At 36.9% G+C, this 15,901-nt stretch overlaps 1 protein-coding gene across 1 annotated transcript in view; it reads left to right on the top strand.

Annotated features, from left to right (window-relative positions):
- The window catches only part of LOC116716449 (contactin-associated protein-like 4), a 90,897-nt gene that overhangs the window by 23,405 nt on the left and 51,591 nt on the right, over window positions 1-15,901 (top strand). Inside the window, exons 4-6 of the mRNA XM_032557284.1 lie at window positions 5,047-5,194; window positions 6,840-7,043; window positions 13,076-13,251. Coding sequence (XP_032413175.1) covers window positions 5,047-5,194; window positions 6,840-7,043; window positions 13,076-13,251 — 528 coding nt within the window. The remainder of the gene's footprint in view (window positions 1-5,046; window positions 5,195-6,839; window positions 7,044-13,075; window positions 13,252-15,901) is intronic.

The raw sequence follows: 15,901 nt of genomic DNA, 5'->3' as shown, positions 1-15,901 counted from the left end.
CCCACAGGTCGTGTGATCATATCTGGCTGCTGTCAGAGAATTTAACTTCTGCTTATTGGAGGTCGACACTAATGTAGGAAACCACTGCCTGCCACACAAAATGTCACAGGTTTAATTCCTGCGGCAGCAAAGGTGTCCGTTCCCAATCCGTCTTCCAGAGAGTTGCTGAATGAACCCTAACTAACACGTTCACTGAGAGTCCGTCTACATAACGGTGTCAGGATTGAGCTAAAAATATAAATCTGCAGCAAGCAGGGACAAAAGTATCATGTTGATTCCTCACTGAGTGCAACTGTTCATTTGTTTACAACCATAACGTACAGTTTCATAATATTTCGAGCTCAAAATGCTCGTCTCTAATGAGGAAACAACTTTAAAGGGGACGTACCAGTGCAAAATTCACATTTTGCAAGTTTTTGTACTTCCATTTGAGTTTCTACTGCTTCTCAAAACGACCAAAATGCCTTAAAAAAAGCCAACAGCCAACTGTTTTTTGGCGTCTGGAAAATGAGTCGTTTCAAAAACCTTCGGAATGTAATGTTACAAATCAGCTGTTACCTAGCAACCCCACCAAGGGCGCCTGTTACTTAGCAACTGAAGCCGAGTTCCGGCATGTTTGGTGAGCTGGTTTTACTGCTGTACAATGGCTGCTGGAAAAGACAAGAGGTTTGTTGTTGACTTACCATCAAGAAACCACTTGATGCATTCTTGTTGGTTGTGCAGGAGGCTCTACTTCTGCTTTTCAAAGATGTGCAGTTCTATAATTGCGCCTCCATTTTCAGGTATGAGAGTTAATGAGTTTGGAGGCGTGGCCAGCAGCAGCTTATTTAGGTTTAAAGTGACAGGGCACCCTAAAACGACTCATTCTGAAATTAGTTCAAAATACTCAAAATCTCTTTATCTAAGAAGGATTTTGTGCAAAGAATGTAATAAACATTTAGTATATCTTTACCTGTTCCAGGAAGCATAATTAGTCACCTTTAAGAGTTAGAGAAGATAACTTTCTGTAAGTGTGTGTGCAGCAGTTCGATTACTATTTGATTTGTTATTCGGGAAACTTCCAGGCATCCTTTTTTTCCTTTTAAGAAGAAAGGGAACACCCATCTTCAAACTATATCCGCCTGTGGAGCGACTTGTAATTCAGACTTGCAAAGAAGATTTTCACACTATGTGAAGAACATAAACTCTCCCCAGGACACATCACCTGAAAAAAGGAAGGTATGACTTCTTCAGCGCTAAAACGAGTTGATTTGACACTCGGCGTGTGAAGCTGTGAAGATTTGAGTTTTCTTTGTGTTTATTTAAGGTTTCTGTGTTTATTGAGTCTCCGTGTTGTCCTGTTTACCCCTTGACTGTTCCCAGCTGTGTCTCGCTCCCTGATTACTCTTATTTAATCCCACCTGTCTTCCTTGTTCCTCGTCGGGTCCTTGTCAGGTCTTGCGTCTTGTCTAGTCGTCTTGTCTGCTGTCAAGTCAGTCATCAGATGTCAGTTGTTCTACCAGCTGCTACCAGATATGAGCTGTCAGCCTTCCACTCATTCTGTGCTGCCTGGACTTTGGATTTTTGTACATTTTCACCATTAAATCATCATTCTCACTCAACGACCTGGATTCATCGCTTAATACTCACCACCTAACACCGCAAATCATGACAGAGGCGGTGCTTCCTCATCAGCTGCCAGATTGCTCTTAAATCTGTATGTATTAGTCAGAGTGGCTTAGTGTCACAGAAAAGGTGCGAGTTTGACAGTAAAAACAGCTGCTTCAGTCACAGCTTCCTCCTGACTCAGATTTATCCTCAATGAGAAAAAACAAATCATCTGAGTTTTACTTTTCTGAAGTACTGGAGTCTTTATCACTACCTTTACTTTACACTACTTTACAGCTAAGTACATTATTAAAAATATTATTTGAACCTTTTTCAGTCACATGGTTATAGTATAAAAAGGAATACTTAAAAGTTGGTTGCAACATAGTTAGCAACCAACTTTCTGGTAAAATTAAGGGTGATCTGTTATGCTTCCTTAAACAGATTAGGAGAAGTTTATGGCTTAAACAAAACATATTCATTACAATTTTTTTTACATAAAATCATTCTTAGTAACATTTTAAGTATTTTGAACTGTTTTAGGACGTCTTGCCTCTTTAAATCTAAATAAGTTCCTGCTGGCCACGCTCAGCAGCAGTTTAAAGTTTCACCACAATGCCTCATAAGTGCTTAAAAAAACAAAAACAGAATAAAAGAGGACTAGCATGGCAGTATTTTGGATATTTAAAATAAAAAACTAAACAATAATTAGCGATATCAATATGAAACCGTATTTTGTGATAAGTGATAGGTTTTCAGCCATATTGTCCAGGCCTACAAACTATACTGCATGAATGTTTCTCGCTAAAACTTGTCGCTGCGCCTGATTCAGCAGAATTTTTCATGTAGACTTCATGAAAGACTTGAAAGTTATTATATTTTTATTAAGAACTTCTTCACCCCCAGTTGCTCTGTTATTAATCCCTCCATCCTCCCATCCTTTTTTTAAAGTTTCATCCTTCCTTCATCTCTGTTTCTCCTCCCCTGACTGAAAGCTTGTCAGAAGCAGCTCATATTTCTAAAGGTCCTCGGGCGAGTAAACGAGATGCCGTGTTCCTCGGCATTCTCAGCAGGAAACTGAGCCATTTGTTGAGCTTAACACTCGGCTGCCCAGCAGGCTCAACCCTTCAAAGCAACGAGATCACAATTATGCAGCTCCAGAGAAGCTAATCGTGCTCACAAAGGCTCATCAGCTAACAAACACACACACACACACACACACACACACCCCGACAAAGTCACAAGCTGTTCAGTAGATGGAGCAAAGCGAATGCATTCAAATGCATGCATGCAAAAATACAACTGTTAACTTTTTGTAAGAGTCAGTTTGGTGTTTAGGGGATTCGTCTTGAAATAAGGCGTTTCTCTGTGGGGAACTGTCACACAGGCAACCTTGCTGGATTTTCAAAGGCGGCTGATTGGGGGGAAATGGAAGCTATTAGTCTTTTAACAGAGGCTCAGTACGGACACAAAATAGGATCCAAGGGTTATTGATCACTGGACAGAGAGGGGGAGGCGTCATCAGCAGGTGGGATCAATGGCCTGTTAGCTCAAAGTTGGAGAATGCAGATGGTTGGCTCAAGGCTGAGCGTTGGGGAGACTTTATGTCTACACCAAATGATAGAACCGGTACAATAGTTGAATCCCTTTGAATTGACGAGTTATCGATGCAAAATTCACATTTTGAACATCTCCATGCTTCCATTTGGGTTTCTACTGATTATAAAAAGAAAAAATGAAAAATTTTTGGTGTCTAGAAAATGAGCTGTTTCAAAAATCTCTGCAATGTTACGTCACGAATCAGCAAGAATTGCCTGTCACCTAGCAACCCCAGCCGAGTTCCTCCCATTGCCTAGCAACCCAAGCAGACCTCCAGCACGTTTGGCCAGTTGGTTTTACTGCTGTGCAGTCCTGTTGTTATTGATTATTTTCAGAAATTGCAGTGGCTGCAGTTTGCCACAGCAAAGTGAAAAATGACGCCCCAAAACAGGTGAAGAACAACTCAAAAAACCATTCAAACTCTTCTTTTGTCCTCGCTCCCTTCGGTGAGCTTCAGTCCACGCATGCCGGTTGCTTCGGCAACCAGCTTGACAACAGCTCCGCAAAGGGACAGATCAGAGGTTACTTTTCTAGTGTGTCAGGAACATCACCTGTTCTGTTAACTGAGCAGGTAACAGTTTTAACAGTTTTCAGGCTTGATGTTTATTTTGCGGTTGTTAATAAGTAGTTGCCTGTAGGGCTGGGCGATGTATCAAGTGTACTCGATGTATCGCAATATTTTTAATTTACGATAGTTAAAATGGCTATATCGCAACTATCGAGTATAAATTTTCGTTCAAATAATAAACTTTCGCCGTCAAAACCAACTGACCAAACATGCGAGTATGGTTTATCCGACACCCTATGAATGCATCACTAGTCCCTCCCCCTCCCAGCCTGAAAATTTTCTACCAATCACGCTGCGCGGAGAAAACAAACAACATTGTGACAGCGGCTGAATGAGACGGTAACTGAAGACGAATCAGATGAACTAGTTGTTGTGTCTTTACTCCAACATAGTATATTTAAATAAAGGATTCAAGTCGGTGGTAAGAAAATGAACGTGACTTTACTGTTGTCTCACAAGTTACATATCAATGCGCTGGCGGATAACCTCTAGGTAACTCAGTAGCTAGGGGAGTGGTTCCGCTGAAGTAAATAGATCCACTTTATATACTACACTAGTCTAGTTCCGAAGAGAAACAGCGCTGGATCAATAATCTGGCAGTAGTTTGGATTTTATATGGAGGATGTCGAACAAAATTAGGTATTTTGCTTTTATTAATAAGTGATCACCGTGGTAGATTAGCCACCATTGCTATTAGCCACGCTAACACAGCGGTGGTTGATTAGCTAATTTAAACACCTGCTTTACTGATCTGTCCAAAACACACCTTATTCCACAGCACATCTATTTGTTAAGTTTGTCAAAGTCGAGGATAACTGACCTACTTCCCTCTCCCTCGCTATTTTTTTTCCTTAGTTAAAACTTATTTCTCACCTTGTTATCTAGTCATAGTGTAGACAGTTCATAGCAAAACACTGCATCCCTTTTTATATGAGCTTACATTTCAGTCTAGCAGGGAAATGGGGGCGGAACGTGCGTGGGTGACATCATGCTGCAAGGGATCTATAGTTAAAAATTAAAAATAACATTGGAGCTCATTTAAGAATATCTTGATATATATCGTGTATCGTGATATAGCAAAAAAAAAAATATATATATATATATATCGGGATATTAGATTTTCCTCATATCCCCCATCTCTAGTTGCCTGGTGGCTGATTAGCCAGCTAGCATCCAACAGCTGAAACATAAACTGGCGCCCATGGCACACATGAACAGGCTGATGGAAAATTCATAATTGTTACAACATCCAAGTTGTGTGTAAAAACTAACATCTAGGTGTGTTGCTTCAGGCGTTTCCAGGTAACAGCAACGCAGACTCTGTGGTCCAGTACAAACTTGATCAGCCAGTGATCGCCCGCTACCTTCGCCTGATCCCACTGGACTGGAACCCCACCGGGCGGATCGGACTCCGCCTGGAAATATACGGCTGCAGATACAGTGAGTGTGGTTACAGTAACTATAGCATCCTGAGGAAATGCACAAATTATTAGGTTTCAAAATTCAAGAGTATCATGTTGTGTTTTTCTTAAAGGCTACAGTTTGTTTGGGTATTTCTGCCACTTCCTGCAGTATTTTGGCTTCTTGGTTGTGATTGGTTCTTTCTCATCCAAAAAATACTCTGATTGGATGAAAACGATCCGTCTGTGATTCGCCAGAAATGTGATTTATTTACATCAAGGTTGTAAACTAAAGCTAATAAAATAACAAAAAATGAAAATGAGAAAACATTTTCATTAGCTGAAATAAATAAAAACAATAATTAATTGGGAAAAACTAGAACTACCTGGAACTCTTATCATGTATTTATAAACTAAAATATACTATAATAATAAATATAATATGCAATTTTCCAATTTGATGTGAATTTTTTTTTCCCCCACTGAAGCGGTTTACGTCAGTTGTTGGCAAATTATGGCACTCCATAATAACTAATAAACACTAGCAAACACACTCTAAAAACTAAGACTAAATGAATTAGACAAAACGTCACAACGAATCTATATAATATAATGTGAAACTTTGATTTACAGTTGTGAATGCAGTCATTTGCATGTTAACAACATACTTTGTGTGTGAAAGACACATAAAATTTTACAAAATCTTTGCCTCTATTGGTGTTCCATACCCAAGGAGCTGCAATGTCATAGTGGAGCGCGTGTCAGATGCGTATTTAGCAACCGAGTTTTAGATATAGATGCTTAACATCACTAGTTATTGTCCGTTTACATAGATTTATGCGCTCACATTCAAATCGGTGGCACAAAGACAACGCCGCAGAAATTCAGTTTTAGATCAAAACTGAGTGAAAAGTGAGGGTTTATTTTATTTTTATGTTCTAGTAAAAGAGATACAAATTCAGCAGCTTGCTACTGAGTGACATTTATAAGTTCTCATATTCTATCTGGGAAGTGTTTGATTGGGCTACAGATATATTACAGCCCCAACTGCACTCAAATCCACACGCATTGATGCACCAATACACAGATTGGTCTGCAGCTTGGAGTTTAAGTGCCAAGATGTCTTGTTTCTCTTGAATTGTGTGAAAAATGCATCTTTACTCTGAATATTTCTCTCTAAAACATGGTGGAGGTGATGATGTTATTCCTCATAATAAATTTAAGGAGTGATGACTCATAAAAAGTACCAGGATGTTTTTCTGTAGCAGAAACAAAGGAAAAACTGTTTGGTCTTAAACCAGGGAAACATTTGGCACAAATCAAGCTGCTGAGCTCTATTGGAAATCTTTGGTAAGAGCTGAAGTCAGCTGTCCACCCAAGGACTCATGCAAGTTTTAAGAGCTTGGCTGCAGCAGAGGAAGAGTGGCAGAAAATATCTACCACTGGTGCGTGACTCCTGAAAACATTCAACAGAAATGCTCTCTGTGTTTAAATACGAATTCTTCTTTATTTTTCCTTATTGAACTCTTCAAAAAAAATATTGTTTGAAATTAACTTTTGCAAATTAAGTTGCACCGTCTGTGTTTGTATTTTTGAATTCTACCATCCACATCGTTTGCTGTATTTAATGTGATTTAAATAGTAAAGAATCAAACCTTTAAAGCCGCTTTGCTCTTGTTTTGCAGCCTCTGAGGTGGCACATTTTGATGGGAGAAGCAACCTTGTCTACAGACTGAGTGCCAGAACGAGCTGGACAGCGAGGGAGAGCATCTCTCTGAAGTTTAAAACCTTGAAGAACTCAGGAACGCTGCTTCATGCAAATGGACAGAGGGATCACAGCCTCAACCTGGCGCTGGAGAGAGGAAAGCTGCTGCTCCACCACCAGCAAGGTACCAACCTCAGCAGGTTGTTTATTTACACTCAGCCTTTTATTTTTTATAAAACAGCTGAAATCATTCAGTAGTGACTTTCCTTTTTCCCATCCTATCAGGTGTTTTTTAGTTTCCTCATTAGAAGAGGTTCTAATGCCATCTTCAAAATCACCATTAAATATACATCTGATATATTGATCAATGTTCTAGTTATTGTTAATCAAACTGGGGGTTTGGCCTTTATTTAAACAAAGTCAGTGTTTCAGCATCTTTGAAGTTTTCTGACAGTTTGTTAAAGAGGATATAAACATTTCAGTCCTGAAAATTTCCCTTTGTTTTATATGTGTTTCATATTGGATGTTGATAAAAGTGACTTTGGCATAAATTCTGTTTGATTTTCTCCAACATGAACTTTTGACTTGTGAGTTCAAAACAAAACCATCATTGGCATCAATTAGGCTCCTATTGTGAATTAGGGCCATAATAGACGGATGAAAAACAAAAGGAGGAGGAAATTTCCTTTAAAAGAATTTTCTGAGTGAAAAGTTGAAAATTTGTGAGGAAAAAAATATCACTAATTTTCAGTTTAATCTCAGAAATTTTCTAGATTTTTTTTTAAAATTTGGGTTGGAAAAGTTGAAATTTTGAATTTCAAAAAAACTCAAAAGAAATTTAGAAATTTTTTTTAAAGTTATGAGTTGAAAATTTGCAAGAAAAGACATGGAAACTTGTGAAAAAAACATGAAAATCTTTGAAAAACAAAAAGGTTCTTTGTTTTTTTTTCTAGCAAAGTTTCAACCCTTCAAGCTGTTTAAAGAAAATTTTAAAGATTAATCTCAAAATTTCAGTTTTTTGGCCAAAGTTTTTTTCTTTGTTTATTTATTTATTTTTTACAATGACCCTAATACGCTGCCCTAATTATTAGATGTTTTTTTTTATTTTTATCACTGCTAGATTTTAAGTCATGTAACCAAAATGTCCAATTAACTATTGTGTGATTATAATTACTTTTCAAAAGAATGATCTTTGCGTTGCAGTTATCATTCTATAAAGTTTTAGAGTATGCAGACTGTTCTTTTGCCTGTTATGTGTAATAATGCAACAACCTACTGCGAGATTTTCCCTTTAGGGCGAAAACTGTAATCAGTATTCAAGGTTTTTGTTGAAGACGTGATGAATGACGGATCAAATTTTGAATATTTGAATTCAAATAATCTTGAAGTTCTCGTCTGCAGACGCTCCGTCTCTGTTCAGTCATTATTCATTCATTGTTCATAACTGAGCAAATGTCAGTTAAATGCCTAAACTGAACAGCAATTATGCAGAGCGTCCCTGTTCTCATATCCATAGATGGGATTTAATACCTTCTGCGAGTTTTGTTCCTTAAATAAAAAGAGGCGAGCTGTCGGAAGCAGTTTTATCTGAACGCTATTTGTCAGATCTGATCTCAGTTAGAGCTGATCCAATTTTGAAGAAACTCGGGGGAATTGTGCTTCTTCCTGTCTTGCCAGTTACCTCTCTATGCTGCTTGTTTATTCATAACTCTCTCATAGCTTAAAGAAAATATCACACAGTTTGGTTTTTGGGAAATTTGTAGATTTCACTGCTATCAATCAATCAATTTTTATTTTAAAGTACTTTACATCATAAAAACACAAAAATCAACAATTGAAACATTACATTACACATCAAGATGTTGATCAATGTTTCCTTTCTTATGTTTCATAAGGGTTAGAGTTGCTGTTGTCATACCAACCTGTGCAGTCTGGAAGGTTGGTATGACAACAGCAGGTCTTTAATGTATTGTGGTGCTAAACCATTTAGTGATTTGTAAATTAACAGCAGTATTTAAAGTTTATTCTCTCAGTGGAACTGGGTGATGTGCTCTATCTTCCTGGTTTTAGTCAGAATGCCAGCAGCAGCATTCTGGATCAGCTGGAGGATTAGTTTTTTTAAATCAGACCTGTGAAGACAATGTTGCAGTAATTAATGCAACTAAACATAAACACATGGATGAGTTTCTCTCTTGCTGAGATATTAGTCATCTAGTCCTTTAAATGTTCTTCAGGTGACAGAAGGCCGACTTTGTAACTGTCTTTATGTGGCTGTGAAGGTTCATATTCATGGGACTCGTGATGTGAAAAAGTGTTTTACTTTTGACACAACCTAACAACCACTTCCAAATTTTGAGTTTTTTCAGAATTGACATTTTTCCATTGAGCAGATTTATTTTCGTAATTCCAATTTGCACGGTTATACAGTCAATGGAAACGTACCTACTGAAAACAATAACCCTGTCAGATTTCTGTAAACATTTGGAGAAATTTAAAGACTTTTCTTAAAATCAAACAAAGTTTGGGGTTAGCAATCAGAATCTAAGCTAGCTTAGCAGCCACACAGCCTCCTTTATCACCACACAGACAACTCATACAGTTGTACTTTTTTGACCTTACCGAAGTCGTTCTGCATTCCTTTCACTGATTTCCCTTTTTAAATTGCATGCTCTTTGAAAATCTTCTCTTTCTCACAGCTGCACCAAACTTCCTCCCTCCATATGACTCTCCCAGGAGTTTGCAGACTGTGCAATTTAGATCAATAGCTGCGAGCATTCACTCTGAGCCACAGCAAGCCCCTCCACAGTCAGCGGTTGGCAGAGGAGAGAAGAGAGGGAAATAAAGGAAAAGATGACAGAAGATTAAAGAAGAAAGGAGAAGATCAAACTAACGGACTGAAGATAATACCCAGAGGTTAAAGCGTATTATCTCCGTAGGAGAGCGTGAGATATTCTCTGAGGCTCCTCTTGCTTATCTTTCACATTCCCAACCCGACTCTGCTGGTCGCTCTGCTCCCTTTAGCACAAGCTGCGCTTCCATTGACCATGTCATAGCGACATTTTGGAAATAAATTCAATTAACGGAAATACAACCATTCTGGAAAAACTTGTTTTTCGATAAAGTTTGTGCACTAGGACTATATGTTGTTTTTTTTTTTGTCCATATCTAAACTGTAATAGGAACAGCTTTTTCACACAAGTCACATGATCAACAACAGGATGTTACTACTGGTGGAAACCATGAAGAAGACAACAGGAAGTGGTTGGAGGATGATGGCATGGCTGATTTTGTAATGAGTTATCACGTGAACAAACTTATTCACTTGTGATTTTAATCATGTTTCTTATTTAATGGAAACACCAAATTGCAAAATTGTGTTTTGTTGACATTAGTGGAATATTCACGAGGGTTAGAGCACATTTGTTAATGAAAGGAAGTCACAAGGTGTTCTTCCATTTACCTTAAAATTGCACAAATTGGAATTACACAGATATTTTTTAATGGAAACACAACTATTTTGAAAAAACACATTTTCCAATAAATCCCTTTTCCATTAGGATGATGTGTTTTTATTGACTGTATCAAAATTTGTTTATTTTGTAAAACTACAATGGAAAAACACTTTGGGTGACGGTATGCCATGTTTTTTTTAATGACTGATCGCGCGAACAAACTTATTCATGTGTGATTGTAATTGCATTTATTGTTTGATGGAAACATTGCAATTGCAAAATGTTATTTTTCCAACATTGGTGAAAAAATGTTCACCAACATTTAGTTTATATGGCAACTGAGCCATATAAAACTACAACACAAAACTCAGCAGGAGAAGATATATTTTGGTCCATAACACACATTTGCATAAATTAATGGCTCAGTGAAAACACAACAAATACCAAGTTATAATTAGCAGACAGGCACACAAACAATTAAATATAGTAGTTAGACCTTTCCTCCCAGCTTGTGGGTGACTGAGCAGTTGGAGTAAATTGAGTCACTCATTAAGATTTATGTCCACGTTTTTAAAATCACCTTATTTCCTCCTCACATTTATCAAAATGGCAGCTGACTTTAATGCAGCCTGCTGCTCTATGATTAAGTTCAATTGTGATTTGTCTCTGGGAAGCTGTAACGCGCAGCGGTGATTGCACTTCGAGCGACTGTGTCCTGCTCCGGCGCTTTCCTCCACTGACGAACGATGTTAAGTATTGCTGACTAAATTAGGATGGGATCAGAGCAGCGCGTGGGTCCAGCCGCTTGTTAAGTAATTGACTTTCTATTCTGCATTCGCAACATTAAGGACATGCTGCGGTTCCTGGCTGTGCTTTGAAGAAATAAAACCCCTGAATATTAATGTGTAACGGCAACAAAAATCACTTTTATTCTCAACTCAAAGCAACAAAAGCTACAACCAGACCATCCCAGAGGGCATCCAGGCAGTGATACTGGAATGATTCTCCCTGAGCTAGTTAGAAAATAAAGTAGAAGACAATGGACTGTGGCTATTACTGACACAATTGCCTGTTCTATTACACTATGTCTTTGGTGATTTATTGGGAGCCTCCAGGAATTTTCTTTGTAAACAGCTGCATAAGAGTTTAAGAGGAGCCCGGAGTCAAACTTGCACTGCATGGTACTTTTCTGCAATAGAGAACAGAGTAAAGTAGAAATATCAGTTATTTTCCCTCTATAGGAAGATTCAGGCGTATTAGCAGCAAATTCACTGCAAAAACTGAAGATTTTACCAAGTAATTCTGGTCTAGTTTCTAGTGAAAATATGTTAACACTTGAAATAAAACAAAATTAACTTATAAGTAACTTTTCAGCAAGAGAAGCGATTGTTTTAAGTCAATAATGCCTTAATGTTGATAAAAAATTTTTTACTTGTTCCAGTGGCAGATTATTCCACTTAAAACATGGGAAAATGTCTCATGGAATAATCTGAGAAATGGAACTAGAACTTTTTCATCAGTATTAAGGAATTATTTCCTTAAAACAAACTCTTATTTCTTACTGAAAAGTTATTTGTAAGTTTTGTCTTATTTCAAGTGTACTAAAATATTTGTTTTATGGGACCAAAATTACTTGGTAAGATTTGGTGTTTTTGCAGTGAAGTGGCGTAGAAAGGTATAAAATGTAAAACAGAAAGGTAATCAGTTGGAAAAATTAACAAGGTTGTAAAATTAAAAAAAAAAAAAAGAAAAATACTGTACAGTTATTAAAAATAGCATACTCAGATTGAAAGAAATGTTGAGCTGAGTACGAAGCGGTATTATTTATGGCTGATGTTGTCATTTCTGGAACAGCATGTATCCATGTAGACAGTACATGCAGTTAAAATTTATTTTCCTCCCTGATGAAATCACACAAACTCTTAATATTTCCATTGAAATTACAATTAAAACTTTTCAACCTTTGGTTACTCTGCTTGGGTTGCTAGGTGACGGGCTGGGGTTGCTAGGTGACGGGCTGAGCTTGGCTGGGGTTGCTAGGTGACGGGCTGGGCTTGGCTGGGGTTGCTAGGTGACGGGCTGGGGTTGGCTGGGGTTGCTAGGTGACGGGCTGGGCTTGGCTGGGGTTGCTAGGTGACCCGCTGAGCTTGGCTGGTGTTGCTAGGTAACCCACTGAGCTTGGCAGGGGTTGCTAGGTGACGGGCTGAGCTTGGCAGGGGTTGCTAGGTGATAGGTTGAGCTTGGCTGGGGTTGCTAGGTGACGAGCTGGGCTTGGCTGGGGTTGCTAGGTGACGAGCCTGCTGATTTTTGACGTTACATTACACTGGAAGTTTTTGAAAAGACTCATTATTCAGACACCAAGCATGTATTGAATTAAGTTTATTTATTTATTCTTTGTTCTGGCACATAGTTTTATTTATTTATTTATTTATTTATTTATTTATCTGTTTACTTACTTTCTTTCTCTTGCTCTCTTTTCTACTTCTAACTCATAAGTAACTTTTCAGGAAGTAATTTATTTTGTAGATCAATACCTCTTTTGCTTTTTGTTAGTCTGTTATATTTTATTCACCAATTTATACACAAATTGGTGAATAAAATATATTTAATCAAATAAAAGTAGTAGTAGACACCCAAGTGGAAGTGTAAACGTGTAAAATGTGAATTTTAAGGACTTTGAAAAACAGTTTTTACTGTAGATTGCAGATTCAGTGCTGTATCATTAGTCAGTCTTCTGTTTAACTTGACAACCTTTTCTTTGCAGATGTGAGTTCAGGTTCTGGGGGCAAACTTCTGGTTTCTCTTGGGAGTCTGCTGGACGACCAACACTGGCATCACGTGAAGCTGGAGCGGCTCGGCTCTCACCTCAACCTGACGGTGGATAAAAACATGCAGCAGGTTCAAGTCCCAGCCGAGCTCAGCCACTGGCACATTCACACGGTACGACGCAAAAGTATTTACAGTGTAGTTTTATTAGTTTGTGTTGCCACAAAGCTTTTTTCAAAACATCAAAACATAAAAGCTGTTACGACAATCCTCAGACTCTTTAATACGCTTTGATTTGCTAATCTTTGTGTTTGCTGTTTTGTTCTTAGCACCATAAAACTTATATCGTCCCGCTGAGAGTTTTAAATCATCAGTTAACATCTACTATAAAGCTGTCATACTGTGTCGTTTCTACCATGAAGCCTGACATATAAGAAATCCAATTTATATGGCTTTAAATGTGAAGAAATTACGTCTATTTTCAGATTATCAAACCCCTTATTTTAAATACTTGGAATCAACAAAGAATCAATTTAAATCTGAATATTTGTGAGGGTTTAAGGGTTGGATGTAGAAACAGTTCAAAGTTTTTTGTGTGGTCAGTATTAGTAATTTCAATCCATTTATGAATACAAAATGAGAAAAATTTACAATTTCCTGCTATATTATGACAGAAAAGTTATTTTTACATTTTTCCCACTTTTTTCACTGGTTTCTAAAGGTTGAACTCTCAATAAGTGATCAAACATGTATTATCTTAGTCGGATCGGTTGATAGATTTTTTTATTTATTCAGTCAATCATCAAATTAAACTGAATTACCTCTTCATAAATTGTTACAATATATAAAATAAACTTATCACTTCTTATATGTAAACCAGTAAACAAGAAACACAACAGGAAAGAAAACAATCCAAAACCAAAAGATACAACACAATTTCAAGTTGTCTATGCTAAAAAACTTCAAATATTTTCTTTTGCATCAATTTGTTGAAAACTCTCCTAAATTCATGCTTTCATCATTCCATAATTTAATCATCTCTTTTTCAGCTTTTTGTTTTGTAAATGTATAAATGTGTTGCAAATCATATTTGGATTTCTACAATCTTTGAATCCTAGTTTGAACTATTTTGTAATAAACAAAATCGTACATTTTTTTTGTAAATTTTACAATTTGGATAAACGGTGGATTTGCATGTTGATAGTAACCAGACTTATTAATAACCCGTATGAAAACATCTCGAAAAGCATTAGAAATGTTAAAGTGAATAAAAATTCATTAGTGCAGACAGAGCTTCTGCATAATGTAATGTGAGATTAAACGTTACTGGATAATTTCAGTGACATTTATGGGAAATTTACTTAGTTTTCTTCAGGGCATCTTTATGTTTTAATATTGCAACGTTAAGTCACGAAAGTCACGCAACAAAAACAGTTAGATATTAAACTTCATATGACATCATCAGAAAAGGCAAAGTGACATTTACTTAAAGTCACATCATCTATATAAGAACCTAATTATGTTAATGCAAGCCGCAAATGAAAATAAATAAAAATGGTAAGTGCTGATTAATATTAATGAGAATTATTTTTTTAGCTAAGTATTGAAACTGGACTTTGGGTCACAGAAATCTTTTGAATGATGTTCCTGGTAAACATCAAGCCGTAGTATAGAGGTCAGTGATTGTTTCATATTAAGGACGAAGCAGAAAAAACAGCAGCTGTTGCATCGCAGATGGTGTTAAAGTATAGAAACAGTTTTCATTATGTTTGATAGCCAGTCAGATTTGCCCCTGCCTGTCACCTACATTATGCATTTTGTATAAGCTCACCATTAACATCTGACGGCGTCCGCAGCCAACGCTTTCAACAAACAGAACCGGCAAGGACTTCATTACATCCAAACAGAGAGAAACTGAAACCAAGTGTGTTTCTGTCATTACTCGGTTTTTTCACATGTAAAGCAGGAGAATAATTGTCAGAAGTCAACTCTGCAATTAGCAAGCAACTACTGCCTCACATAAAACCACCTAAGAGTTTGTTGCACCTGAAAGTGCATTTAATTTTGCAGAAAAATTGACACTTTGTAGCAATAAATCAGTTAATTGCATGATAAATTAAAAAGAGGTCCATCATTTCCATGTGGACAACAATCGTCAGAGATATTCTGCCTCTTTTGGTATTGTTGAAGAGCAGCCATTTTGAATAATATAGTCAGTTTGCACTACCTGCCTCTTTTGCCTGTTTTCCCTGTCAAACCTGAATCATTACTATTTGAAAAGCTATTTTAGTTTTCATTTATTATTTTGGATATTTAAAATGTTTTCTAGCTCTACTGTTAAACATTCTTTAGAAATTAAAGGGTTTTTTTTATCTTTGAGAGGGTGTACTTGCATTGATATGCCATTATTATTGTAGTAGTGAAATGAAAATAGACTCAAAATGACAATATTATTGTTTATCGCAACAATTTCTGGGACAATTTATCATCCAGGGAAATTTGTTATTGTGACAGGCGCAGCAGCAACAAAAAAGAGGAAAAAAATAGTTTAAGACCTATTACTAGTGGTCTTAAACCTTTAATGTGTAACATGTATTGTAGCATTACATTTCTTTCAGTAAAATATTTGCTTTGTTGGAAATAAGTCAAACCAAAACTGTCCATCTGATGAAAATAAGTCAGATAAAATCCACCTGAACTGATGGGAAATGTATTTATTTTTTCTTTGTCTCAATAATATTTTTTCTAATGCTCGACTTCAATATATTCTACATAAAATTTATAAAACTGAGTAACATTTTGTAAGTTTTTGAATGTTTTTTTC

The sequence above is a fragment of the Xiphophorus hellerii genome, unplaced genomic scaffold, assembly GCF_003331165.1.
Source record: "Xiphophorus hellerii strain 12219 unplaced genomic scaffold, Xiphophorus_hellerii-4.1 PGA_scaffold_58__1_contigs__length_500000, whole genome shotgun sequence".
Classification (NCBI taxonomy): domain Eukaryota; kingdom Metazoa; phylum Chordata; class Actinopteri; order Cyprinodontiformes; family Poeciliidae; genus Xiphophorus; species Xiphophorus hellerii.
Note: the sequence above shows the minus strand (reverse complement) of the source record. Positions and strands in the feature narration are given on the sequence as shown.